General features: G+C 41.0%; 3 protein-coding genes across 3 annotated transcripts; 1 reads left to right on the forward strand and 2 right to left on the reverse strand.

The window, feature by feature from the left end:
- Window positions 1-865: 865 nt before the first annotated feature.
- Window positions 866-25,641, reverse strand: LOC145437205 (proton-coupled folate transporter-like). The gene is made up of 7 exons (XM_080314392.1): window positions 25,029-25,641; window positions 24,464-24,751; window positions 23,605-23,767; window positions 23,089-23,280; window positions 19,116-19,282; window positions 16,789-17,032; window positions 866-970 (listed from the first exon to the last, which is right to left on the reverse strand). Exons 1-7 carry the CDS (start codon window positions 25,408-25,410, stop codon window positions 880-882), a joined length of 1,527 nt encoding a protein of 508 aa, XP_080170518.1. The 5' UTR covers window positions 25,411-25,641; the 3' UTR covers window positions 866-879.
- On the forward strand, window positions 5,921-8,738 carry LOC145437203 (baculoviral IAP repeat-containing protein 3-like). The gene is made up of 2 exons (XM_080314390.1): window positions 5,921-8,223; window positions 8,285-8,738. Exons 1-2 carry the CDS (start codon window positions 7,185-7,187, stop codon window positions 8,308-8,310), a joined length of 1,065 nt encoding a protein of 354 aa, XP_080170516.1. The 5' UTR covers window positions 5,921-7,184; the 3' UTR covers window positions 8,311-8,738.
- LOC145437202 (baculoviral IAP repeat-containing protein 3-like) lies at window positions 8,757-11,325 on the reverse strand. The gene is made up of 2 exons (XM_080314389.1): window positions 9,017-11,325; window positions 8,757-8,955 (listed from the first exon to the last, which is right to left on the reverse strand). Exons 1-2 carry the CDS (start codon window positions 10,053-10,055, stop codon window positions 8,930-8,932), a joined length of 1,065 nt encoding a protein of 354 aa, XP_080170515.1. The 5' UTR covers window positions 10,056-11,325; the 3' UTR covers window positions 8,757-8,929.
- Window positions 25,642-25,880: the final 239 nt, after the last annotated feature.

Genomic DNA, 25,880 nt, shown 5'->3' on the forward strand with positions numbered 1-25,880 from the left:
GGTTTGCTCGCATCCTGGTTGCGTTTTGTGATATGACGGTAAGGGGGCGCGAAATCTTTGACCATCATAAGGGGTCGGGGCGTGTCTTAAAAAGTTTGAGAACCACTGGTCTAAGGTAAATACTTGGTATCACAGCGGGATAGCTGCAACGAGAATGACATGATTTGGATCACCAGTGGGATTTCAGATAGCCCACTTCATTTATAAAAAAACGATTCGGGCGTATCTTAGGTGTATACATTCGTTGTCTGTATGCGTAGAATGGGGGTATTTATATTTTTTCTACACATAGTAGAAGCGTGGTTACAGCTAACATGGTTATGATGCTGTCAGCATTGTGTGTCCTGGAACTGAGCCAAAAGTGGAATAACTAAATCTATGGACAAATCAATGCCCACAGATTTATAATTCAATCCTATTCTAAGAATCGGGCCAACCCACTTTTGACTCTATAGTTTTGACAAATTGCTTATCGAGGTCCGCCTGCCTATGAAATCTCGCCACTATATGTTTCTGACGCGTGTACGATATCATCAAAAGCATTATTTGGCTTGTTTTAAATAGCACATAATATGATATAATATAATATATTATATTGTCTCCATGTCCTCACCATATATTCAAATATTAATATTGCGTTTTGGTTTATAATCCCAATTTCATATAGTGCGGCCCGCGAATGAATTCAGATGTTGAATGCGGCCCGCGAGCTCAAAAGTTTGCCCACCCCTGGTTTAGAACCATCTTGATTGTACACATAATACACGCTGAACGAAGGAAGAATAGATTCGGAACTCATTCCGAAAGTTCTGTGTATAAAGATTCCCCGCGGAGTTATCCTTCAGTATTCTAAAGCATAGGACAAGTAACGCCAGCACGTCATCCATGCACTCCACAATCCTCATCAGTCAGGATATCGTACTGCCTTGAGGTAGACGGCTTCTTCAGTCCCGATAGTCGGTAACCGGTCCTGTAAATATGTATTCACTTCATTTCTATGACTTACGAAAACGTAAAGGTTTGAGCTAAATGATGAAGACTAAATGTTATAGTATGCGAAAGTGTCGTGCATCACGCATTTATCCACGATAAGTCGAAGTTTTAGGTCGAGTCACATGGACAAATATAGGCCGATAATATCACCTGGTTATAATGTGAACGAGAGTGAGCACACTTGAACAAAGTTAACATAGAAAGCCGGTTGAATTGTATACGCAATTACTAGTAGTAAAGAAATGGTGGATATAGCCGCATGCAAGCTTTTAACTTAAAGAAACTAAATTCTCCAATAAAATAAAGAAACAAAGGATAACGGACTTACGCATTTTGCAGAATTGCAGTGGGTAGTTTCCCCCGTGACGGATTGCTGCAGAGGTTTGATCAATAATTTCTGTGGCTGAAGGTATGATGTCGCTACGGCTAGTGATTTTCGGTTCAAATGAGGGTGATATATGTGTATTCCTGGTATCATTTCCAAGGTTGCTTGCAAAATTACGTAACTCACTATCGGGCGATGAGTGGATTCCAAAACTAGAAATGGTCCTGCCTGGCGATTTAAAACTCGGCTGACCTATCATGTCGATCAATGATTTCCGGTTCAATTGAGTACGGGTGCCATCTGCGTATGCTGAAAAGTCGTTTGTGTTGAGTAAAGTTTTATTATTAGGCGAGTTTTCTCAAGGTTATTGTAATCTTTGCTGTAATTTTCCGCGTATGACGATCGAATCCTTCTGGATCTCTATGGTGTGTAACCCGACGAAACGGAAAAGTTCGCCTGGCGTGACTCGGCGTGTAATGGCGGGTTTGATTGACTGATGGGTATATGATCACAACTTATGCTATGTTTCAAGCATATGGTCAAGGTCACACAAATCGATGTAAAGTCCCGCTTGGTTGAATTGTCGTTCTTCGATGGGGGTGGGGGACAGTTGGCTGTTTTTAAGGGCTACATTCAAAACTACTACCGTAACCCGCTGTCAGTCAGGCGCAGAGACGCGCGGATGTAAAGATTTGGTGTTATGAAACCATCCTGCTCCTGTTTATATTTTAAAGCTCAATGGCGTATGATTTCTCTTGGATCTGTCGACGCTCCTCTTGATTCGTGAGAGCCTATGCCATATCTCAGGTGTACGGTCAAGGCGTTAGGCCACACGAAACGATGTAAATTCACGCTTGACGTTTGATCTGACATACTCTAGTCGGGAGCTACACTGTAGTTTTCCGCGTATGACAATCGAATCTTTATGGGTCTCTATGGTGTGTAACCCGACGAAACGGAAAAGATTGCCTGGCGTGACTCGGCGTGTAATGGCGGGTTGATTGATTGATGGATATATGATGAAAACTTATGCTATGTTTCAAGCGTATGGTCAAGGTCACATGCATCGATGTAAAGCCCCGCTTGGTTGAATTGTCGTTCTTTGATGGTGGTGGCGGACGGTTGACTGTTTTTAAGGGCTACATCTAAAAATACTACCGTAACCCGCTGTCAGTCAGGGACAGAGACGAGCGGATGTAAATATTTGGTATTATGAGACCATCTTGCTCCGGTTTATATTTTAAAACTCAACTGCCGTATGATTTCTCTTGGATCTCTCGATCAATGATTTCCGGTTCAATCGAGTGTGACTGCAAGCTATCTGTGCGGTACACGGGTTATCAAATCAAACTCGTTTGTGTCATTGACTCCACATTGATATGACCGTACACAGACAGTTTTGAATAAGTATATGGGATTCGGTTGAAAACGGCTTCATTACAAAGAAGCTGAGATAAATCCATTGCTCTTGCTACTTGCTTGCCGCCGTTGTCAAGCGGTTGTTGACGACGTCCAAAACTAGGCCTACTTAGCAGTTTAGGACAGTAGATGGCTAGTATGCAAGGAGCGAGCCTCGTATAAGATACAAACGAGCGTGAATTTGGATGGGCAAGCAACGCATTGAAGGATCTTTACTGGATTACTTTGGGATTTACGTTTATCCGGACCCGGATTAGTGGAATTTACATGCTACTCGCCAAATAATTTCGCTGGCCAGTGATGTTCATGAATCAGCCGTGATCGATCAAGCGTGATGCGATGATGTCAGTCGGGGTTCAAAATAGGACTCGTTTGAGTTATTACATCAAGGTAATCAGTTTTCTTCTGACTCGTGACTCTTGCATCGATGTGGTTCCTGTATCGAGAACTACGATACTCGATTCCATTATACGCCGACAAATCGGGGCCCGTATACTGTACAAATGAGCGTGGATTCGGATGGGAGTACAGCGCATTGGAGGATTTTTACTGGATTACTTTTGGATTTACGTTTATCCGGACCCGGATTTTTGGATTTTACATGCTAGTCGCGAAATAATTTCACTGGCAAGTGATGTCCATGAATCAGCCGTGACAAGAGCTTTATGTGAAAGAAAATATTATCCATGACGCAGCTTGAATAACGACTTTACCCGCTGCGTATCGAAATAGCGTAGAGGTCGATTCCGCAGCTGCAACACCAATGGGTTGCCGGCTCGAGTCCGACTGAGTTCGACTGCAGAATTCCTACCCCAAGTGTTGGAGGTTTATCTAGGCTCCTAATTTTCATATAATCCGTGTAAGTGATGCCTTCTAGAAACTCAGAAGTGGGCATTGCTACAAGTCGGTAGCTACGGGACACAAATGACGAAAATCATCCTGGTGTAAATGACCGTATTAGTAGTCTACAAACCCCACGAATATCACAAACAACGAAGCAAACTCTACCCGCCATGATATCAACTCCGGCAGGACATATTTTCAATATATTGAGATATGTAAATTTCATTCTTCATGTTTTCAATCTTGCAAGCGAACCATCTTTTAGGGCGGCAATAATACAAGAATTGTCGTTATCGGCTAACGCTCTCAAGGGCGATTTGGTGTATGGAAATGTGAATATTGATTACGGCGGTGCGATCTTGGACGATTCGCCGCGGTAAACGATCCTTGATATCAGGAAAACATCATGCGCAGTCTGAAAATCTAGTCGAACATTCGTACCCTGCTACAATACTAAGTGCAAAGCGTTATCGGAAAAAACATCGCGATGAAGCGGCGATCGACATGCATCGTACAACGACAAAACAATAATCACGCGCGCGCACTCACACACACACACACACACACTAGAATACTAGTCAGGTTATCGGACCACGACCTGACACATCGATCCAGTTTTCCGTTCCATGCCATCTTATTTTGTCGCTTGCCATTCATATCCTCTGCTTTAGTTTCCATTCAATGTGCATTCCTCTTCACTACTTTACCTATGCCAAGATGGGTGTCTGATTTCAAATACTACTCCAAGCTCCAATTCGTTTCGACACCTCACTGTCTTTCAATGTATCGCAGTTTTGTAGTGTTTTGAAACGATGAAAATATTAATAAACTGACGCTGACACACTAAATTCTCCCAAGAACAGCTGCAATACAGTAACGTTTGAGGTCTATATATTTGCGATTTTTTTTTTATTGCGCGTGAAGATTTAAAAAAAGACTAGTCGAATAGGTAGGAGAAGACTGAAAGAGCCAAGCTCTAGCACATAATCGATATTTCGTCCTTCAGTATTGGTGTTTGTAAGATAGGACTAGAATCTGTGTATAATGTGGAAAATTACTATAATATGAAGGCGAGGCATTCAATATCACCCAAACAGAGTTCAGGAAAGCGTCAGTTGAACTGGATTACATTCGAAAATGAACGATGAGAAGTGAGCACAATGACTCGCGAAACGGAGTTGAACATTCGAATCCGGAGTTGGACTTGTTGGTGAATGGAAAATTATTCGATTTGACTCGAGTCCTATACAGTGCTGGGATCAAGGCACCATCTTCGAGTCACGAGTAAGGCTAGACACAATGATTCGCGTACCCGAATCTGAAACGAGTAATAAATTTAGCGATTCTAGTCGAGTAGTAAAAGACGATTTTTTCGAGTAGGCCTACTGAAAATATACGCTTCTCGCCACTAAAAGTTAATTTATCAACGAAATTCATAGGTTCGATTCTATAGTTTCCAGTGTGGAAGCTGTGAAACGTTGATTGGATGTATCGCAGCATACACGAAACCTACAGTACAATGCTACGAACGTTACTGAAAGTAACAAATCGCTGGTGCTCTAGCACATAATAGACATTTCGTCCATCAGTATTGGTGTTTGTAAGGCAGGACTAGAATCTGTGTAAAATGAGGAAAATTACTATAATATGAGTGCGAGGCATCCAATAGCACCCAAGCAGAGTTCTGAAAAACGTGAGTTGAACTGGATTGGATCCGAAAATGAACAATGCGCAGTGAGCACAATGACTCGGACTCGAGTCTCAACACCGTGATTCGGAGTTGAATATTCGAATCCTGAGTTGGACTCGGTGGTGAATGGAAAATGATTCGACTTGACTCGAGTCCTACCGAATGTTGGGATTAAGTCACCATCCTCGAGTCACAAGTAGGGCTAGGCACAATGATTCGTGTACCCGAATCTTAAAAAAGTAATATATATAACGATTCTAATCGAGTAGTAAAAGACGATTTTTTTTCCGAGTACTGAAAATATACGCTTCTATCGCCACTAAACGGCAATTTATCAACGAAAGTCATAGGTTCGATACTAGTTTCAAGTGTGGAAGCTGTAAAACTTTGATTGGTCGTATCGCAGCATGAGAAACCTACAGACTACAGTACAATGCTACGAAAGTTACTGAAAATAACAAATCGCTGGTATGCCAGCTAGTTTTATGGCTCTACAGCATCACCAGATATTTATGACTCTATATGGCGGGTGTTTTCAACCCGGATCCAATCATCTGGATAGTAAGTAGCCTATACACAAGTAAGTAACTCCGTCGGTCGGAAGAAGTAGGCGTATCACGCGATATACTTTTTCGTATCATAGATAATGATATCATGCAAATTATGCACGAGATGTGTCTTGGAAGTGGCACGTAAAACGTTGTTGTCCCCCACCAATATAGCTTCTCTAGATGAGATGTCTTATTCGTTTTGATATCTGCCCCGTTTGTGGAAATCTTCAGCGACTATTATTGTTCTGGGGATCATTTTCGTTGAGTGTTAAAATATGGTCTCTCGCAGAGCGTGACGGTCAACAAATGTATGTCTCAAATATTCAGCGGAAACCGGGGTACATTATTGTTCGAGACTCCTATATATGACTTGGAATAAAGCACCGATGCCTTGTCATTCAGAGGCTGCTGTATCGAGAGCGTCCATGGCAGTTGATCGAATAATCATGTGAGAAGATGGTCAAATATGATTGTCTACCTATCTATTATGAATATTCTATTTCGGAGTGTTTCCTTGTATATCCCCGAGAGTGACGACATAGAGTCGACTATTACTGATCTCCCGATGTGAGAATACAACTCGTGAAAAGAAGCTTGTGATCTGTGATGGATTACAGAATATTCCGATGTCAACGCTGACGTTCTTGAAAATGGTGTGATTCGTTATAGTTCTGATCTTGTGTGACTACCCCAAACAGTAGATTATCGACTATAAAACGTTTGTGTAGCTATAATTCGTATCCAAGTTGTTGAACTAAGACATATGACGGTAGAATCGAATGTCATACATAAAAACTTATTCAAATACCTACTAAGAGTGAACATTACAACGTTGAGTCACTTGAAAAGTTGTCGTGGTAGCAGATTATTGTTTGTGAATCGATATGGTTAGTAACAGTTGCATTGTTCGCACATTTAATGCATTTTATCGATATCGGATCGGCTTATGAAATATCAGTGTGAGAACCAAGTGCGTGCCAACTGCCCTTTGTCGATGGAAATAAACACCTGTCTCCCGTATTGCTGTCAGAAAACAATCTGTTTTCATGAAATACGCATATTTGCACGCCAAGTCCTGCTAATTTTGTTGCCCGTTCGTTTTTGTATTGACATTAAGTGTCTAGTATCGCTCCTTTGGCGATGGTAATTTGGCGGAAAAAGTCAGCACCTAAGATTAAATAAATCAACCAGAGAACGAGCTGTTTCTCCGTGACCTTTCAATATTCACCTATGGTTTTGAATTCACAGCAAATGACATTATTGTTGACAATATGTGAATTGCTATCGAAGATTCGTAGTAATGGTTTTGTCTGTTTTTAGGATGATATATTTCTCAAACAGTTTCCCAAAATGAGAGACTGTTATGGAAAGACACTTCGACCCGGATCCGCCAGTACAGGGATGCGTATATATCGCGTCGGGTTCTCACCGCTCCGAATTATATAGACTCGCTACGTTCGCCAGGTTTTCGAGACTGTCGTACGCAAAGCGTGCAGATTTAGCATCTGACGGATATTACTGGCTAGGGTTCGAAGACAAAATTAAATGTTTCGGATGCAGTATTTCACTCGAAAAATGGGTTGAAAAGGATACGAATGTAAGTTGTCATGAAGCGAGTTGTGTTCGAGACGTATTCAATATTCCCGTTGAAAGATCGAATTTCAGGAGTCTATTACGGGAGTTTAAGCTCCAAATCGAGACACCGCAAGTCAATAACAGCGACATAAAACTTGCGAATATCATTGACCGAGAACACGCGTGTTTGATTAAGAACCTCGACTTGAAAAGGGAATCGAAGCGACGCGAAACCTTCAAGAAATGGCCTAGCTATCCAATACCCCACGCAGTAGGCGAGTTGGCGAAACAAGGGTTTTTCTATCTCGGTAACTTAGACAGAACGCAGTGCTTTAGCTGCTTCGGTGTTCTTCGCAATTGGAAACCCATAGACGACGTATCGGAAATACACCTTACACATTTTCCAAAATGTACTTTCGCACGTGGTAGCTTTTCAGGAAATATCGCACTAGCTGAGCAAGACCGCGGTAATTTGGATGACTTACTTCACGAGAAAATACGACGGCTCACTATCAATGTGAAAGAACCAGATGAGCCATCCGAGGATGAAAAACACTATCTTGCTGAACTATTCCCTTGCCTTAACCCCGCGAATCCTGTAATGTCGTCCTTGTCACGAAGAATAGCAACCTTCGACGAAGGTTGGGATCCCGCTAAAATCAATGCTAGCGTTGAGCAATTAGCAAATGCGGGGTTTTATTACATCGATTCGGACAAGACGAAATGTTTTTACTGCAATGGTGGACTTCGGTGGGACCGGACAGACGAGGTTTGGACGGAACATGCTAAATGGTTTCCGCAATGCGAGTACGTACTTCGTATGAAAGGTATCGAATTCGGACGACGCATCGAAAACACATATCCAAATCTCAACCGTCCGATTATTAGAAACCCCATCACGAAGTTGGAGTTGACTAAACGACAAAATGTTCTGCGGAATCGTCAATCAAACGATGGATCACCGTTGGATTGCATCGAAAATGGGAGAGGCCGTGACGTGTAAACGATGTGAAATAAATATAAATGAATATGACTATAGCATGTGGACATCTTTGCATTGTTTCTAGACTTGTGGGACTGACGTAGAACGCAGTGGTGGCAGTCATGAAGTACTTCTATTTTTTTTTTCTCAGAATTGTGGTAGGTTTTACCTAATTACACTACATACTCAAGTGCCTTGTGTTGGACTACTTCTATTTCTATCAGTTTTACAACCAGTTAGAATGTCCCGTCTAATCCAACTGATAGAAATAGAAGTAGTCCAACACAAGGCACTTGAGTATGTAGTGTAATTAGGTAAAACCTACCACAATTCTGAGAAAAAAAAAATAGAAGTACTTCATGACTGCCACCACTGCGTTCTACGTCAGTCCCACAAGTCTAGAAACAATGCAAAGATGTCCACATGCTATAGTCATATTCATTTATATTTATTTCACATCGTTTACACGTCACGGCCTCTCCCATTTTCGATGCAATCCAACGGTGATCCATCGTTTGATTGACGATTCCGCAGAACATTTTGTCGTTTAGTCAACTCCAACTTCGTGATGGGGTTTCTAATAATCGGACGGTTGAGATTTGGATATGTGTTTTCGATGCGTCGTCCGAATTCGATACCTTTCATACGAAGTACGTACTCGCATTGCGGAAACCATTTAGCATGTTCCGTCCAAACCTCGTCTGTCCGGTCCCACCGAAGTCCACCATTGCAGTAAAAACATTTCGTCTTGTCCGAATCGATGTAATAAAACCCCGCATTTGCTAATTGCTCAACGCTAGCATTGATTTTAGCGGGATCCCAACCTTCGTCGAAGGTTGCTATTCTTCGTGACAAGGACGACATTACAGGATTCGCGGGGTTAAGGCAAGGGAATAGTTCAGCAAGATAGTGTTTTTCATCCTCGGATGGCTCATCTGGTTCTTTCACATTGATAGTGAGCCGTCGTATTTTCTCGTGAAGTAAGTCATCCAAATTACCGCGGTCTTGCTCAGCTAGTGCGATATTTCCTGAAAAGCTACCACGTGCGAAAGTACATTTTGGAAAATGTGTAAGGTGTATTTCCGATACGTCGTCTATGGGTTTCCAATTGCGAAGAACACCGAAGCAGCTAAAGCACTGCGTTCTGTCTAAGTTACCGAGATAGAAAAACCCTTGTTTCGCCAACTCGCCTACTGCGTGGGGTATTGGATAGCTAGGCCATTTCTTGAAGGTTTCGCGTCGCTTCGATTCCCTTTTCAAGTCGAGGTTCTTAATCAAACACGCGTGTTCTCGGTCAATGATATTCGCAAGTTTTATGTCGCTGTTATTGACTTGCGGTGTCTCGATTTGGAGCTTAAACTCCCGTAATAGACTCCTGAAATTCGATCTTTCAACGGGAATATTGAATACGTCTCGAACACAACTCGCTTCATGACAACTTACATTCGTATCCTTTTCAACCCATTTTTCGAGTGAAATACTGCATCCGAAACATTTAATTTTGTCTTCGAACCCTAGCCAGTAATATCCGTCAGATGCTAAATCTGCACGCTTTGCGTACGACAGTCTCGAAAACCTGGCGAACGTAGCGAGTCTATATAATTCGGAGCGGTGAGAACCCGACGCGATATATACGCATCCCTGTACTGGCGGATCCGGGTCGAAGTGTCTTTCCATAACAGTCTCTCATTTTGGGAAACTGTTTGAGAAATATATCATCCTAAAAACAGACAAAACCATTACTACGAATCTTCGATAGCAATTCACATATTGTCAACAATAATGTCATTTGCTGTGAATTCAAAACCATAGGTGAATATTGAAAGGTCACGGAGAAACAGCTCGTTCTCTGGTTGATTTATTTAATCTTAGGTGCTGACTTTTTCCGCCAAATTACCATCGCCAAAGGAGCGATACTAGACACTTAATGTCAATACAAAAACGAACGGGCAACAAAATTAGCAGGACTTGGCGTGCAAATATGCGTATTTCATGAAAACAGATTGTTTTCTGACAGCAATACGGGAGACAGGTGTTTATTTCCATCGACAAAGGGCAGTTGGCACGCACTTGGTTCTCACACTGATATTTCATAAGCCGATCCGATATCGATAAAATGCATTAAATGTGCGAACAATGCAACTGTTACTAACCATATCGATTCACAAACAATAATCTGCTACCACGACAACTTTTCAAGTGACTCAACGTTGTAATGTTCACTCTTAGTAGGTATTTGAATAAGTTTTTATGTATGACATTCGATTCTACCGTCATATGTCTTAGTTCAACAACTTGGATACGAATTATAGCTACACAAACGTTTTATAGTCGATAATCTACTGTTTGGGGTAGTCACACAAGATCAGAACTATAACGAATCACACCATTTTCAAGAACGTCAGCGTTGACATCGGAATATTCTGTAATCCATCACAGATCACAAGCTTCTTTTCACGAGTTGTATTCTCACATCGGGAGATCAGTAATAGTCGACTCTATGTCGTCACTCTCGGGGATATACAAGGAAACACTCCGAAATAGAATATTCATAATAGATAGGTAGACAATCATATTTGACCATCTTCTCACATGATTATTCGATCAACTGCCATGGACGCTCTCGATACAGCAGCCTCTGAATGACAAGGCATCGGTGCTTTATTCCAAGTCATATATAGGAGTCTCGAACAATAATGTACCCCGGTTTCCGCTGAATATTTGAGACATACATTTGTTGACCGTCACGCTCTGCGAGAGACCATATTTTAACACTCAACGAAAATGATCCCCAGAACAATAATAGTCGCTGAAGATTTCCACAAACGGGGCAGATATCAAAACGAATAAGACATCTCATCTAGAGAAGCTATATTGGTGGGGGACAACAACGTTTTACGTGCCACTTCCAAGACACATCTCGTGCATAATTTGCATGATATCATTATCTATGATACGAAAAAGTATATCGCGTGATACGCCTACTTCTTCCGACCGACGGAGTTACTTACTTGTGTATAGGCTACTTACTATCCAGATGATTGGATCCGGGTTGAAAACACCCGCCATATAGAGTCATAAATATCTGGTGATGCTGTAGAGCCATAAAACTAGCTGGCATACCAGCGATTTGTTATTTTCAGTAACTTTCGTAGCATTGTACTGTAGTCTGTAGGTTTCTCATGCTGCGATACGACCAATCAAAGTTTTACAGCTTCCACACTTGAAACTAGTATCGAACCTATGACTTTCGTTGATAAATTGCCGTTTAGTGGCGATAGAAGCGTATATTTTCAGTACTCGGAAAAAAAATCGTCTTTTACTACTCGATTAGAATCGTTATATATATTACTTTTTTCAGATTCGGGTACACGAATCATCGTGCCTAGCCCTACTTGTGACTCGAGGATGGTGACTTAATCCCAACATTCGGTAGGACTCGAGTCAAGTCGAATCATTTTCCATTCACCACCGAGTCCAACTCAGGATTCGAATATTCAACTCCGAATCACGGTGTTGAGACTCGAGTCCGAGTCATTGTGCTCACTGCGCATTGTTCATTTTCGGATCCAATCCAGTTCAACTCACGTTTTTCAGAACTCTGCTTGGGTGCTATTGGATGCCTCGCACTCATATTATAGTAATTTTCCTCATTTTACACAGATTCTAGTCCTGCCTTACAAACACCAATACTGATGGACGAAATGTCTATTATGTGCTAGAGCACCAGCGATTTGTTACTTTCAGTAACGTTCGTAGCATTGTACTGTAGGTTTCGTGTATGCTGCGATACATCCAATCAACGTTTCACAGCTTCCACACTGGAAACTATAGAATCGAACCTATGAATTTCGTTGATAAATTAACTTTTAGTGGCGAGAAGCGTATATTTTCAGTAGGCCTACTCGAAAAAATCGTCTTTTACTACTCGACTAGAATCGCTAAATTTATTACTCGTTTCAGATTCGGGTACGCGAATCATTGTGTCTAGCCTTACTCGTGACTCGAAGATGGTGCCTTGATCCCAGCACTGTATAGGACTCGAGTCAAATCGAATAATTTTCCATTCACCAACAAGTCCAACTCCGGATTCGAATGTTCAACTCCGTTTCGCGAGTCATTGTGCTCACTTCTCATCGTTCATTTTCGAATGTAATCCAGTTCAACTGACGCTTTCCTGAACTCTGTTTGGGTGATATTGAATGCCTCGCCTTCATATTATAGTAATTTTCCACATTATACACAGATTCTAGTCCTATCTTACAAACACCAATACTGAAGGACGAAATATCGATTATGTGCTAGAGCTTGGCTCTTTCAGTCTTCTCCTACCTATTCGACTAGTCTTTTTTTAAATCTTCACGCGCAATAAAAAAAAAATCGCAAATATATAGACCTCAAACGTTACTGTATTGCAGCTGTTCTTGGGAGAATTTAGTGTGTCAGCGTCAGTTTATTAATATTTTCATCGTTTCAAAACACTACAAAACTGCGATACATTGAAAGACAGTGAGGTGTCGAAACGAATTGGAGCTTGGAGTAGTATTTGAAATCAGACACCCATCTTGGCATAGGTAAAGTAGTGAAGAGGAATGCACATTGAATGGAAACTAAAGCAGAGGATATGAATGGCAAGCGACAAAATAAGATGGCATGGAACGGAAAACTGGATCGATGTGTCAGGTCGTGGTCCGATAACCTGACTAGTATTCTAGTGTGTGTGTGTGTGTGTGTGAGTGCGCGCGCGTGATTATTGTTTTGTCGTTGTACGATGCATGTCGATCGCCGCTTCATCGCGATGTTTTTTCCGATAACGCTTTGCACTTAGTATTGTAGCAGGGTACGAATGTTCGACTAGATTTTCAGACTGCGCATGATGTTTTCCTGATATCAAGGATCGTTTACCGCGGCGAATCGTCCAAGATCGCACCGCCGTAATCAATATTCACATTTCCATACACCAAATCGCCCTTGAGAGCGTTAGCCGATAACGACAATTCTTGTATTATTGCCGCCCTAAAAGATGGTTCGCTTGCAAGATTGAAAACATGAAGAATGAAATTTACATATCTCAATATATTGAAAATATGTCCTGCCGGAGTTGATATCATGGCGGGTAGAGTTTGCTTCGTTGTTTGTGATATTCGTGGGGTTTGTAGACTACTAATACGGTCATTTACACCAGGATGATTTTCGTCATTTGTGTCCCGTAGCTACCGACTTGTAGCAATGCCCACTTCTGAGTTTCTAGAAGGCATCACTTACACGGATTATATGAAAATTAGGAGCCTAGATAAACCTCCAACACTTGGGGTAGGAATTCTGCAGTCGAACTCAGTCGGACTCGAGCCGGCAACCCATTGGTGTTGCAGCTGCGGAATCGACCTCTACGCTATTTCGATACGCAGCGGGTAAAGTCGTTATTCAAGCTGCGTCATGGATAATATTTTCTTTCACATAAAGCTCTTGTCACGGCTGATTCATGGACATCACTTGCCAGTGAAATTATTTCGCGACTAGCATGTAAAATCCAAAAATCCGGGTCCGGATAAACGTAAATCCAAAAGTAATCCAGTAAAAATCCTCCAATGCGCTGTACTCCCATCCGAATCCACGCTCATTTGTACAGTATACGGGCCCCGATTTGTCGGCGTATAATGGAATCGAGTATCGTAGTTCTCGATACAGGAACCACATCGATGCAAGAGTCACGAGTCAGAAGAAAACTGATTACCTTGATGTAATAACTCAAACGAGTCCTATTTTGAACCCCGACTGACATCATCGCATCACGCTTGATCGATCACGGCTGATTCATGAACATCACTGGCCAGCGAAATTATTTGGCGAGTAGCATGTAAATTCCACTAATCCGGGTCCGGATAAACGTAAATCCCAAAGTAATCCAGTAAAGATCCTTCAATGCGTTGCTTGCCCATCCAAATTCACGCTCGTTTGTATCTTATACGAGGCTCGCTCCTTGCATACTAGCCATCTACTGTCCTAAACTGCTAAGTAGGCCTAGTTTTGGACGTCGTCAACAACCGCTTGACAACGGCGGCAAGCAAGTAGCAAGAGCAATGGATTTATCTCAGCTTCTTTGTAATGAAGCCGTTTTCAACCGAATCCCATATACTTATTCAAAACTGTCTGTGTACGGTCATATCAATGTGGAGTCAATGACACAAACGAGTTTGATTTGATAACCCGTGTACCGCACAGATAGCTTGCAGTCACACTCGATTGAACCGGAAATCATTGATCGAGAGATCCAAGAGAAATCATACGGCAGTTGAGTTTTAAAATATAAACCGGAGCAAGATGGTCTCATAATACCAAATATTTACATCCGCTCGTCTCTGTCCCTGACTGACAGCGGGTTACGGTAGTATTTTTAGATGTAGCCCTTAAAAACAGTCAACCGTCCGCCACCACCATCAAAGAACGACAATTCAACCAAGCGGGGCTTTACATCGATGCATGTGACCTTGACCATACGCTTGAAACATAGCATAAGTTTTCATCATATATCCATCAATCAATCAACCCGCCATTACACGCCGAGTCACGCCAGGCAATCTTTTCCGTTTCGTCGGGTTACACACCATAGAGACCCATAAAGATTCGATTGTCATACGCGGAAAACTACAGTGTAGCTCCCGACTAGAGTATGTCAGATCAAACGTCAAGCGTGAATTTACATCGTTTCGTGTGGCCTAACGCCTTGACCGTACACCTGAGATATGGCATAGGCTCTCACGAATCAAGAGGAGCGTCGACAGATCCAAGAGAAATCATACGCCATTGAGCTTTAAAATATAAACAGGAGCAGGATGGTTTCATAACACCAAATCTTTACATCCGCGCGTCTCTGCGCCTGACTGACAGCGGGTTACGGTAGTAGTTTTGAATGTAGCCCTTAAAAACAGCCAACTGTCCCCCACCCCCATCGAAGAACGACAATTCAACCAAGCGGGACTTTACATCGATTTGTGTGACCTTGACCATATGCTTGAAACATAGCATAAGTTGTGATCATATACCCATCAGTCAATCAAACCCGCCATTACACGCCGAGTCACGCCAGGCGAACTTTTCCGTTTCGTCGGGTTACACACCATAGAGATCCAGAAGGATTCGATCGTCATACGCGGAAAATTACAGCAAAGATTACAATAACCTTGAGAAAACTCGCCTAATAATAAAACTTTACTCAACACAAACGACTTTTCAGCATACGCAGATGGCACCCGTACTCAATTGAACCGGAAATCATTGATCGACATGATAGGTCAGCCGAGTTTTAAATCGCCAGGCAGGACCATTTCTAGTTTTGGAATCCACTCATCGCCCGATAGTGAGTTACGTAATTTTGCAAGCAACCTTGGAAATGATACCAGGAATACACATATATCACCCTCATTTGAACCGAAAATCACTAGCCGTAGCGACATCATACCTTCAGCCACAGAAATTATTGATCAAACCTCTGCAGCAATCCGTCACGGGGGAAACTACCCACTGCAATTCTGCAAAATGCGTAAGTCCGTTATCCTTTGTTTCTTTATTTTATTGGAGAATTTAGTTTCTTTAAGTTAAAAGCTTGCATGCGGCTATATCCACCATTTCTTTACTACTATTACTATGATACTCGGTGCAAGGAACACTTTAGAAATAGACTATGCACAACGTAGTCTATTGTCCATGCATGTCACGGACCAAAGGGTGTTTGGCTATTGTACAAACTCGATCTGTTGCGTAACATGCACTATGAATATGGTACATCATTACAACTTCTGTTGCAGATATGAGCGGGTTGGATATTATGAAATTCCACTACAAAGCATCTATCATTCTATCCTGACTCCCAAATCATAACTCAGAAACAATAACTGTATCGCATTTGCAATGGAATTGCTCTCGAATCTCGACCGTGCGTCCAACACTCATCCAATTTGATATATTATGTGGTAGAGCAAACGAACTTTGAACGGCTAGGCTCTGGAGCTCATTTATATATAGTTAATGTGAAGACAAGAAAACAAGCAGCTATAGACCCCAAAAAGTTATATACAGGGCATACAGAGGCTGTATTGTCCAGTTGGTATGATAAATTTACTGATAAAGGTGATACAACCCGAAAACTACTTCCTACTTTACAATGTCTAAAGTCTAAAAAGTAAATAGTTTTGCTAAATAGCTGTTGAGTAGAAGTGGAAGTGTGCTAAAAGCATAACCACTTGAGTAGTGAACAGTGAAAAGTAGGCAAAACCCACTTTAGTGGCCTGAAAAGGTAGAAGTGCATCGTAACTGACCACCTCCAACATTACTTGTAGTTATACTTAAATAGGGCCCGCCCACGGCGACATCGTCGAGCACTTCTGCGTAATATCAATATGCAAGCACTTACCAATAAAGAGGTATTGCAATAAGCATGAAGACGGCCGCCACGATAAAGGAAGCGCCTGGAAACTCAGTGTCCGTAGTAGCAGCGTAGATTCCTTGGAAAACGAACGATCCCACCGTTTCCCCGATCGCCATGCTGCAAGCCAGCACCGCGAAAACGGAGCCGACCTCGTCGCGGGATACAAGCCTTGAGCTTTGGCTGCGTATGATGGGAGCCGGAATGTTTGATAAAAAGTGGAAGAGTTGCGCTGCAAAACATGGGCTTCAGAGTGAGCGCGGACCGGCAGTGGGATCAGTAGATGCTGGCCCGGACCAATACAGCGGATAACTGATATATCGGGTAGATATCTGTTCCCGTAAAAATAAATACTGGCCAACTCCGGCCGATATTTATCGGTCTGTTCAATGGGGTTATTACTACTACAGCTGACTATGTGAGGGGACCCACAGTACTGTTGACTTGATTTATGCAGGGTGGTCCCACCAATTTGCGGCGCCATTAGTGATTCTGCGTTGTTCAGAAAGATGCGCATTGCAATTTCGGAGATTAACCAACAAAGCTCTGCGAATCATCATCTCAATATACTCCAAAAACTATTTTGTTCATCCATTTCAAACCTTTCTTTATCTACTGTCATTTCAAGTAGTTTTGAATGACTTAGATATCGCTACTTCTACGAGTAATGGAGTAGAAAGTTACCAGAGGTGGTCAGTAACGAAGTACTCATACTTTTTCGAAATACTCAACTGGTTTTCCTGTACTTCCAGTACTTACTGAAGTAAATCTAAATTCCCATTACTACGACTTCAACTTCGTCATATTTTGTGACTTCCTTACTTTTCGCTATTTACAATTGTCAGGTACAAATATTCTGTTCTTTCAAGTATAGACTAAGACGGAGAATTTTGTAATAATTCCACTAGATTACGATGGATGGATATATGAAATCTTAGTAGCCTTCATAGTATTGCGAAAACCGCGTAGAACTATAGCAAAATATTCTTCAATGCGAAGTCCATTATTTTATTTCATGTGACTACGTCATAATACGCACATGTGCAGTGCAGTCTGCACTGATGACGCTAGTTCTTTGATTTTTCAAACATGGTCGATTAGTTGAACTAGTCTGATATGTAGCCCATCAGAACGGAGATTCTACGCAGTTCATGTTGCTGAAGATATTAGTGTGGCAAACGCCCAAGACTTTCGGACTTTGTTTTAGCAGACTCTAATGCAGGGGTAGGGAACCTATATTGTCCGAAGAGTCATATCGGCCCTATTTTTCCATTTCGACTCCCGACGAGCCATACATGCCAATCAACTGTTACGTCACAATTTAAAAAAATCGTGATGCCATGGTAGCACTAATTCGGACTCACTACATGGAATTCCTTGCGTGCCCCACATTTTCTCTGTAAAAACTGATATTTATTGTTCGAAAATAAAGCTGGAAACGAGAGGCAAAGCACAGACGCGCCAAGCCTCGCCATTGGTAACACAATTCATCGTAAGCAGCCTAAAATTTATTATTACTGAGCTTAATCGAATGTGACTGTCCCACTGATACCGAAAATATAATTATACTTGTCGCCTTCTCAATTCTCAAAGTAGTCGGCGGTATCATAACGTTGCGCTACACGCATATACATTTCATCGCCGGCACTGCAGAGCTACTTACCAATCAAGAATGTAGATAGCTATGGCGTTGTTTGTAATTCCAGTTTGTAATTGTGAATGTCATGCCCACAGCAGCTCATTTAGCGCCATAGATAAGGAAGACTAGTGTAATTGAAAACTGCGTTTTGATATGGGCGTCGCCACGTCTGCTATGCTCAACGTATACCGCACAATCCAAGATTTCGAATCGCGTACATAGAATTCGCGAGTGATATTAGTCGCCGGCGCGACAGCGATGACAGTGATGATTTTAAAAAGAGGGGGCCGAGCCCATAAACCTGAAGACGACATTGTATTTACCTTTCAAAGACATGTTTCTACTGCCACGAGAATGATTATTATTCTGGGCGTGATGAAAATTTACTAACAAGTCGTTGCAATATTGATCAATTCAGTACAAAAATTAATATTTGGCAAATAGCCATATCTTAGACCGAAAAGAGCCACGTATGGCTCGCGAGCCTTAGGTTCCCGAACACTGCAGTCTAATTAAAGCTTTCTGGAAAAACGACATGAAATAATTTTTTCCGCAACCACAAAACTAGCATAATCAATGACTATGTCGTGACGACTATTTAGTATAGGCTACTGGGGTTTTGGCACACTGCAAGAGCTGGGCCCACAACCGGATTGTAATTTTTTTAAACACTTACCAAAAAAAAGCATCCAAGTTGTCTTTGAAAAGGCAATTACAATCGCAGAAATGGAGCTTGATATGAAACTTAAGGTCAGCAATTTCGGCTGTGACGAGAAACTCGAAAATATCGCGAGCAGAAGCAACGAAACGAAAAAGTTGATCTGACCAAGGCCGGATAGTATCCTGAATAACAGATAATTGCATGGGTATGATGCATGAATATTTTCGAATTGATCTCCTGAATATGGCGGCATCGGCTTTATATTCATAATCAGCGGAATTGGGAACACAGCTTAGTTGGTAAGTTACTGATGGATCGGTAACGGATTGTTTCAAGCGTGCCATTCTGGTTTGGAATCATAACATGCGATCGACAATAGTGAAACAAAAAAATAGGTGACGTTACGAAGAAAAGTACTTAAGTTCAATATTCACGCACTGTCGATTCGGTTGAAATGAAAGGAATTGTGTTAGAAAATGGGCTCTTAAATCCGAGCCTTTTCGTTTTGAAAATATCCGGAGTACAATTCTTCATGCTGTGCTTAAAATAAGTTCCTCGTGATACATCACTTGAATGTTGCGACGAACATTCGCAATTTTATTCACTCTATGTCTATGAACTTTTAAACGGACTCTCATCGGGAGCAAACGTCATTAAATACGGAGATTGCAGTTAGAAACTAACGAATAAAAGACATAGTATGACGTAAGAATGGTATAAAAACAACAATGAAAGAGATCACAAAACGTGGGTGTTCATGTTCAGCATGCAAACAATAAGACAAACACAAATTGGCTATAATACATAGCCAATTACGCAACGATAACACCGCGTAACAAAATTTTGCAAAAGTTTTAGTTTTAGTATTCCAAACTATAATTGCCAAAATACCGAAATTTTTCCTGAAGTCTCCCAAATTTTGAAGAAATGACAATTTCTCTAATTTTTGATTTTACTCATAATTGCTCCGTATTAATCACAATAATTCTTTATTGGACGTAAGAAATCGCTAATGAAAAGGACAAACACTTTAGAAATCGTCAGAAGTGGTTTTGTTTGCGTGACTTGCGTTTGTGAAATGACAAATCTTCTCTTACTATGGACCACAAATAATTAATAAAATGCTCGGAGAGAATAGAGCCGCAGATTGATTGAAATATAGAAAGAATTCGGTATTTGTGACGTAATAATCACTTGTAAACAGACTCGCGAATAGGGTTGGGTTCTTAAAGGTCAACTGCATATTATAGACAACTTCGCCTAATTATGTTCAGAATTTTTTTTCATACCGAAATTGCTAACTTTCCGTATTTCAAACTAATCGGAAATTGCCGTAATTTGGACTGAAAGTCCCAATATTGGTATGTTTACAGAAAAAGCGAAATGTTCATTGTGACGTCATGTAGTTGACATCTCTTCTGGCCGCTGCGGATGTATGCTATAGAGCTGGTGCTTTTGCAGTAGCAGGGCGATTATATTAGTTAGTTATCGCGGAGGTTTCGCTTGTAATGGATTCACCAAGTGAGTCCGAGTACTCAGATGACGAATGTAAGTATGCTTTTTGCCCTTACTTACGAAAGTAATGTTTAAACTGGACACGTATCAAGTGTTGATGTGCTCAATCCCATATCAGTGGAACTCCTTGCTGCTCCGAAAACGAGGGGTCGTTCGAGTATGATTATTGATGAATAACCTAAGGAGGTTAGTAATATATAGTATGATCAGCCTAGCTTGTTCAGTAGGGCTGTTCAAAAATAACCTTTTTTCCTGAATCTTGCTGGCTATGTGATTAAATCGTTAGGTTGCCTTAAAAAACGACGCACACCAAATTTGAATTCATTCCAACCAATATTCGCGGTTTTCGTACAGTTTGAAAATTTTGAATTTGCCCAAAAATGCAAAAAAAAAATTCATCAAGTTTTTCTGCCAACCCCATGAAATTGTTGGGCTGTCTTCAAAAACTATGCAAAACAAATTTGACTCAATTCCAAGCCGTAGAAGTGGAGTTATTACAGTTTTTCTTTGATAATTCTGGGATTTCGATTTGTAATTCTAATTACTTGAAAACTATCACGTAATTTTCATTTACATTATTTTTTTCTTATTCCTAACCACATAATCTACGAAATAAGCAAAAGTCTTTTCGAACATGCAGTTGACCTTTAAACCTTTTAGACTTTAAAATTTAGAGCGCCGCCCAAATCTGGGTTTTAATGAAATCTCGCGACCAAACCAAACAATGCAATGAATGCATTTCTAACGATAGTATGCTATACGTTTTTATGGGCATGTATGTAATTGAGAGGGTTGAAGCTCAAGTATATACGCGACGCGTTTCTATAAAACATAATTCAATATAAAAAAAATAAGTCATTGATTTAAACAAGGGCGATATCACATGTCATTTATCCTTCATAGGATCATTCATGCACAACTTTTGTATGGGGCGATATCTAGAACTTCCAGAGTTCTAGATATCCCTGGGCTCTATTCGTATAATCAACGGTTTCCTTAACCTTTTTTCTTTTCCCAAACCCCTTCCGGGGACCCTTGAATCAACGAAATTAGCGATTAATTTTACAAAATCAAGCACATTTCTATATATGATTCACAAACATACAACACATACACGCACGCTCTATCCGTAGCGATCTGAGTCCGGTATCACACGATTCACGAACGAACCAGAATTACAGTAGGTCGAGCTACGAACGTAAGACATATTTATTTATATCTATAGACTTACTACGCACCATAGTCGCAAATATATTGTGATTAAATAACAGTGGGCAGCTCTGCTGACGTGCGAAGCGCGAAATATTTTAAAGTTTGTGAATGAATTTTCTCAGTAACATATATTTTCTTCCTTAAATTATTATTATTTTTATTTCCCTCTCAGCCGAAATTATCGGATATATCTGTGGTGGAGCAGCTGTTGCTGTCGTTAGTAGCATCCATGGTGTTTTCCGACTACAATGGTCAATGGCTATTTACACCAGGCCTAATTTCTTCATTTTGATTCCGTATCTGCCGACTTGTAGAACGGCGCATTTCTAGGCTTTTTTTAAGACACCGCTTGCGCGGACTTGATAGGGAGGTGGAGCCTAAATAGACTTTCGACACTTAGGTACGAATTCAAGAGTCGACCTCGGTTGGACTCGAACCCGCAAGCTATTGGTGTCGCAGCTGTGGATCATATACTGTCATGCTATCTCCTTACAAACATCGGTGGGGCTGATATAGGTGATAGTGTCTTCGAAAATTTAGGGCACGTAATTATGCATCCTAAAGGTGTCTTGTTCATGCCCAACAACTTTCCGCGCGTGTCACTTATTGGGTGTAGTACCCAACGCAGCACACTAGCGGAGATGCATAAATCAGTCGCGACCCATACTTTAAGAACACATGATCTAATATGATGTCTTAACAGGGATATTGACATAGACAGGCCCTTGTTTAAGACATGTCTTTTTTAAGCCATGGCGTCACGAATATTCAATTGTGATGTCATAGTGGATTGAAATTCACAATTGAAAACATTAGATTTAAAGCCTTTGTTTAAAACACTGTTTTAAGCAAAGTGTTTTAAACAACCATTTGTTTTAAATGCAACCCTACAAACGACGCTGGAAAGAGTTTTTTCCGTTTTCGTGTGCAGGTATTTCATCGCCATATTTCTGTCCGTATTTGGTGACTGTAGGTTTCCATATGCCCGTCACAAGTCCGTTGTTCACTTGTCATGATTATGTTAAAGATAAAACATTATTGGCGTGTTTCGAATTTGGGTGACCACCATTTACAAACGTTCGTTCCCGATACCATTTGATGGGAAAGCTTGGAGTGGAATAAAATTGGCAATACGAATGTAATGCTAGACGGAAATCAAGAATGGGATGTATAAGAAAAAACTTTCTATCAACCGAACTGCCTTTTATATGCAACCATATTTGAAAAATTCAACATCGTAAAGCCATCTCTTGTAACATACCCAAGAAGAAGACTGTTGAAACAAAATGGAACGTCAATCGCGTAGATGATGAGTAAACTATTGGCTCCCACCATAGCTGAAATCATTAAACCGAAACAGGTTGCATAAAGTAGTAGGGCGATGTGTCGTCTGTTCTGACGCGGCCGCATCACCTGATACATGTGCACGAAAGGTTCCTTGGAAAATAAATGCCTGCAAGAGATAGCAGACACCGGATGAGGCTATACGCCAAACTATATAAGAGTGATAGTAATAAATTTCATAGACTGTACGTATTCTTATGGCTAATAGCCTACATATATAAGGCTATTCAGATATTACATAACTTAGTTCATCAGAATATTGATTTTGCGCCAGATCGCGCTGCTGCAACAAACACATTATGTATACGTACATTGCCTATGCAGTCTAAACTGACACATTTCATCTTCGCAACAAACTTAATTATACAAGCGCAGTACATCCGCGATAAAGGGAAATATCGTAATGTGTAATTAACATCTAAAATAATCGCACCTGAAAATCCTTTTTGGCTTCAATTCGTTATTCGAAGGGAGAAAAACGACTGCGTACAGAAAATTGAATATTGTCAGACCAAGCATACACCAATACGGGTTCTGGTACCCCTTGCTGAGATCCCAAAAGCCACTGCTAATCGATGCCAAAAAAGAACCGATACCTATAAACAACGGATAATTTCTCACGATTGGTCGTTTCGCGGCTTCCAGCAATTTGAATTAACACGAATACTGGTCCTAGTAGCTATTGTCACGTTGCCATACCGAAGAAAGCACTGTCAACTAGTCAAAATTTGCACGCATTAAGAGCATATCTTACCAATTGGCAAACACGCACGTGTTAAGTAGTCCATGGCATTGTGATATGATGAAGCAGAGATCGAAGAAAATTGATAAAGACGAAAGAAAATATGAATGGAAGGATATAGTCACATGATAAAAATTCTATACCGACCTCGTCAGTCGAGATGTAGATATCTGTGTGAGTTTCAATGTTTGACCTCCAGTCGACTGTGTCCTATGGTATATTTGCCAACTTGGGTTTATCATGTTGATATAAACTGTTGCCTATATTAAATAAATGAGATAGCGGATGCCAACAATAGAAAATGCTGGACAGCAGATCATATGACATCAATTTTCTTTGCAAAAAATTTTGATCTGCTGTATTTTCTTGTGACGCAACTTACATTAGAGCACACATCCCACATCGCTATCACATATACACGAATATATTGTACCGTGCATTCGTAAAACTCAATCATGAATGTGCGACAAATGCAGGAAATATATTGCATTCTCACAGGCATTCAACGTGTTTCTGCTTCTACACCCTCAAGCAAAAGATACTGACTTACCTATCCCAGCTTCTAACATGGCAATCCTCAGTGTTCGCTGTTCCGGAGTGGTGATATCCGACAGATGCGAAAATGCGCAGCCAATAAGATTACCGTAATTGCCGAGGATTCCGTTTAAAACATGGCCCACGAAAAGAAAATGCAGCGGAAGACTGAAGATGACAACCAAAAGGTAACACCCGATGAAAATAATAATCCCAAATGACGAAATAAGGATTGGAATCTTTCGACCGACTTTGTCACCCCATGATCCCAAGAGAATGGTCGACACCAAAGCTGGAATGCAACCTGGTAATAAATATTGATCTATATTAAAGCACAGTAAGTAAGTATAAGTTGAAATAGCATATATATCAAGATACTGAGACTAACATTTATATGTCTCTGTTTGCATCATGTTGGGTAGGCCTACATGGTGCGAAAAACCACGCAAGATATCATCAAAAAGGTGTTAAACATTGACTATATGATCGCTCTGAACATGTTCCCGGACAAAATTTACGGGTATCGTGGCGAATTGACCATCGTTGTAAACTCCGTGGTCTGTCGTTTTGTTTATACCCACTTGATACGGTCAGATACAAGCTCCAAGATGCAGTTTCGGAAGATACCTTTTGCTCAAGTTCATAATACGGATCGCTTGTGTTCTCTTTGATGCTGGAGCAGGACTGTTCCGTAGATCTATTCAAGTCCAAGTTGTATTTCGATGCAATTGCTTGATTAATGTACTCCTTCGCAAAAATGTTGGAGTACGCCATCACGAACATCATACCGATCACGGTTGGTTCCACGGTGATGTAGTTTGTCCATCTAGTTGGGTGTTTATGTACATTTTCAGCAGAGGTCTCCGAATTTCCACGTTTATTGGATTCTATTTTAATATTTTCATTTGCAGTATCGGCTATCCTATCGTCAACTTTTTCATACGCGGAAATTGGCCCGTCCATTACAAACTTGTACGTTCAGAAAATATAATGTAGCGGGCTCTTCTTTCCATGTAGCCAGAATAAACTATGTGTCACGCGCTTAACTACAGAGGCATTCTTGCAACTGAAACCAACTGCTCAGCTGATAAATGGGCAAATAGGCCAATCCGTTCATTGCCGCGTTCTGCTTCAGCGATGATAAACATAGGTAGGGTGTCAGCTAGCGGGTGAAATGCGATAAACTGTTCCGCAGAAATCATTATAATCATAATCATCGGTATTATTACTTTCATACGCTTAAGACACACAACGTACAAGACAAAATACGATATAATGAACAAATACGATGATGTTCAACCGATTAAGTGCGGTCGCTCCATCTATCAGCCGATAGGGGCCGATATCCCCTTTTATACGCTATTTCATACTCATTTCATTTCATTCTCATTGCGTTCGACTTTCCACAGGTTGATTTCCTTTTTTTAGTAAAG

This window comes from Botryllus schlosseri, chromosome 4 (assembly GCF_051294905.1).
Source record: "Botryllus schlosseri isolate E-star chromosome 4, Bs_hap1, whole genome shotgun sequence".
Lineage (NCBI taxonomy): Eukaryota > Metazoa > Chordata > Ascidiacea > Stolidobranchia > Styelidae > Botryllus > Botryllus schlosseri.

What these genes read in the sequence shown, in the direction of transcription:
- LOC145437203 (XM_080314390.1), top strand. Translation starts at nt 7,185, where the DNA reads ATGGAAAGACACTTCGACCCGGATCCGCCAGTACAGGGATGCGTATAT. An exon ending in GTACGTACTTCGTATGAAAG is followed by an intron (nt 8,224 to 8,284) that starts GTATCGAATTCG and finishes TCCGATTATTAG; the next exon opens with AAACCCCATCACGAAGTTGG.
- LOC145437202 (XM_080314389.1), bottom strand. Translation starts at nt 10,055, where the DNA reads ATGGAAAGACACTTCGACCCGGATCCGCCAGTACAGGGATGCGTATAT. An exon ending in GTACGTACTTCGTATGAAAG is followed by an intron (nt 8,956 to 9,016) that starts GTATCGAATTCG and finishes TCCGATTATTAG; the next exon opens with AAACCCCATCACGAAGTTGG.
- LOC145437205 (XM_080314392.1), bottom strand. Translation starts at nt 25,410, where the DNA reads ATGGACGGGCCAATTTCCGCGTATGAAAAAGTTGACGATAGGATAGCC. An exon ending in CATGTTAGAAGCTGGGATAG is followed by an intron (nt 23,768 to 24,463) that starts GTAAGTCAGTAT and finishes CGTTGTTTATAG; the next exon opens with GTATCGGTTCTTTTTTGGCA. An exon ending in AAGCCAAAAAGGATTTTCAG is followed by an intron (nt 23,281 to 23,604) that starts GTGCGATTATTT and finishes TATCTCTTGCAG; the next exon opens with GCATTTATTTTCCAAGGAAC.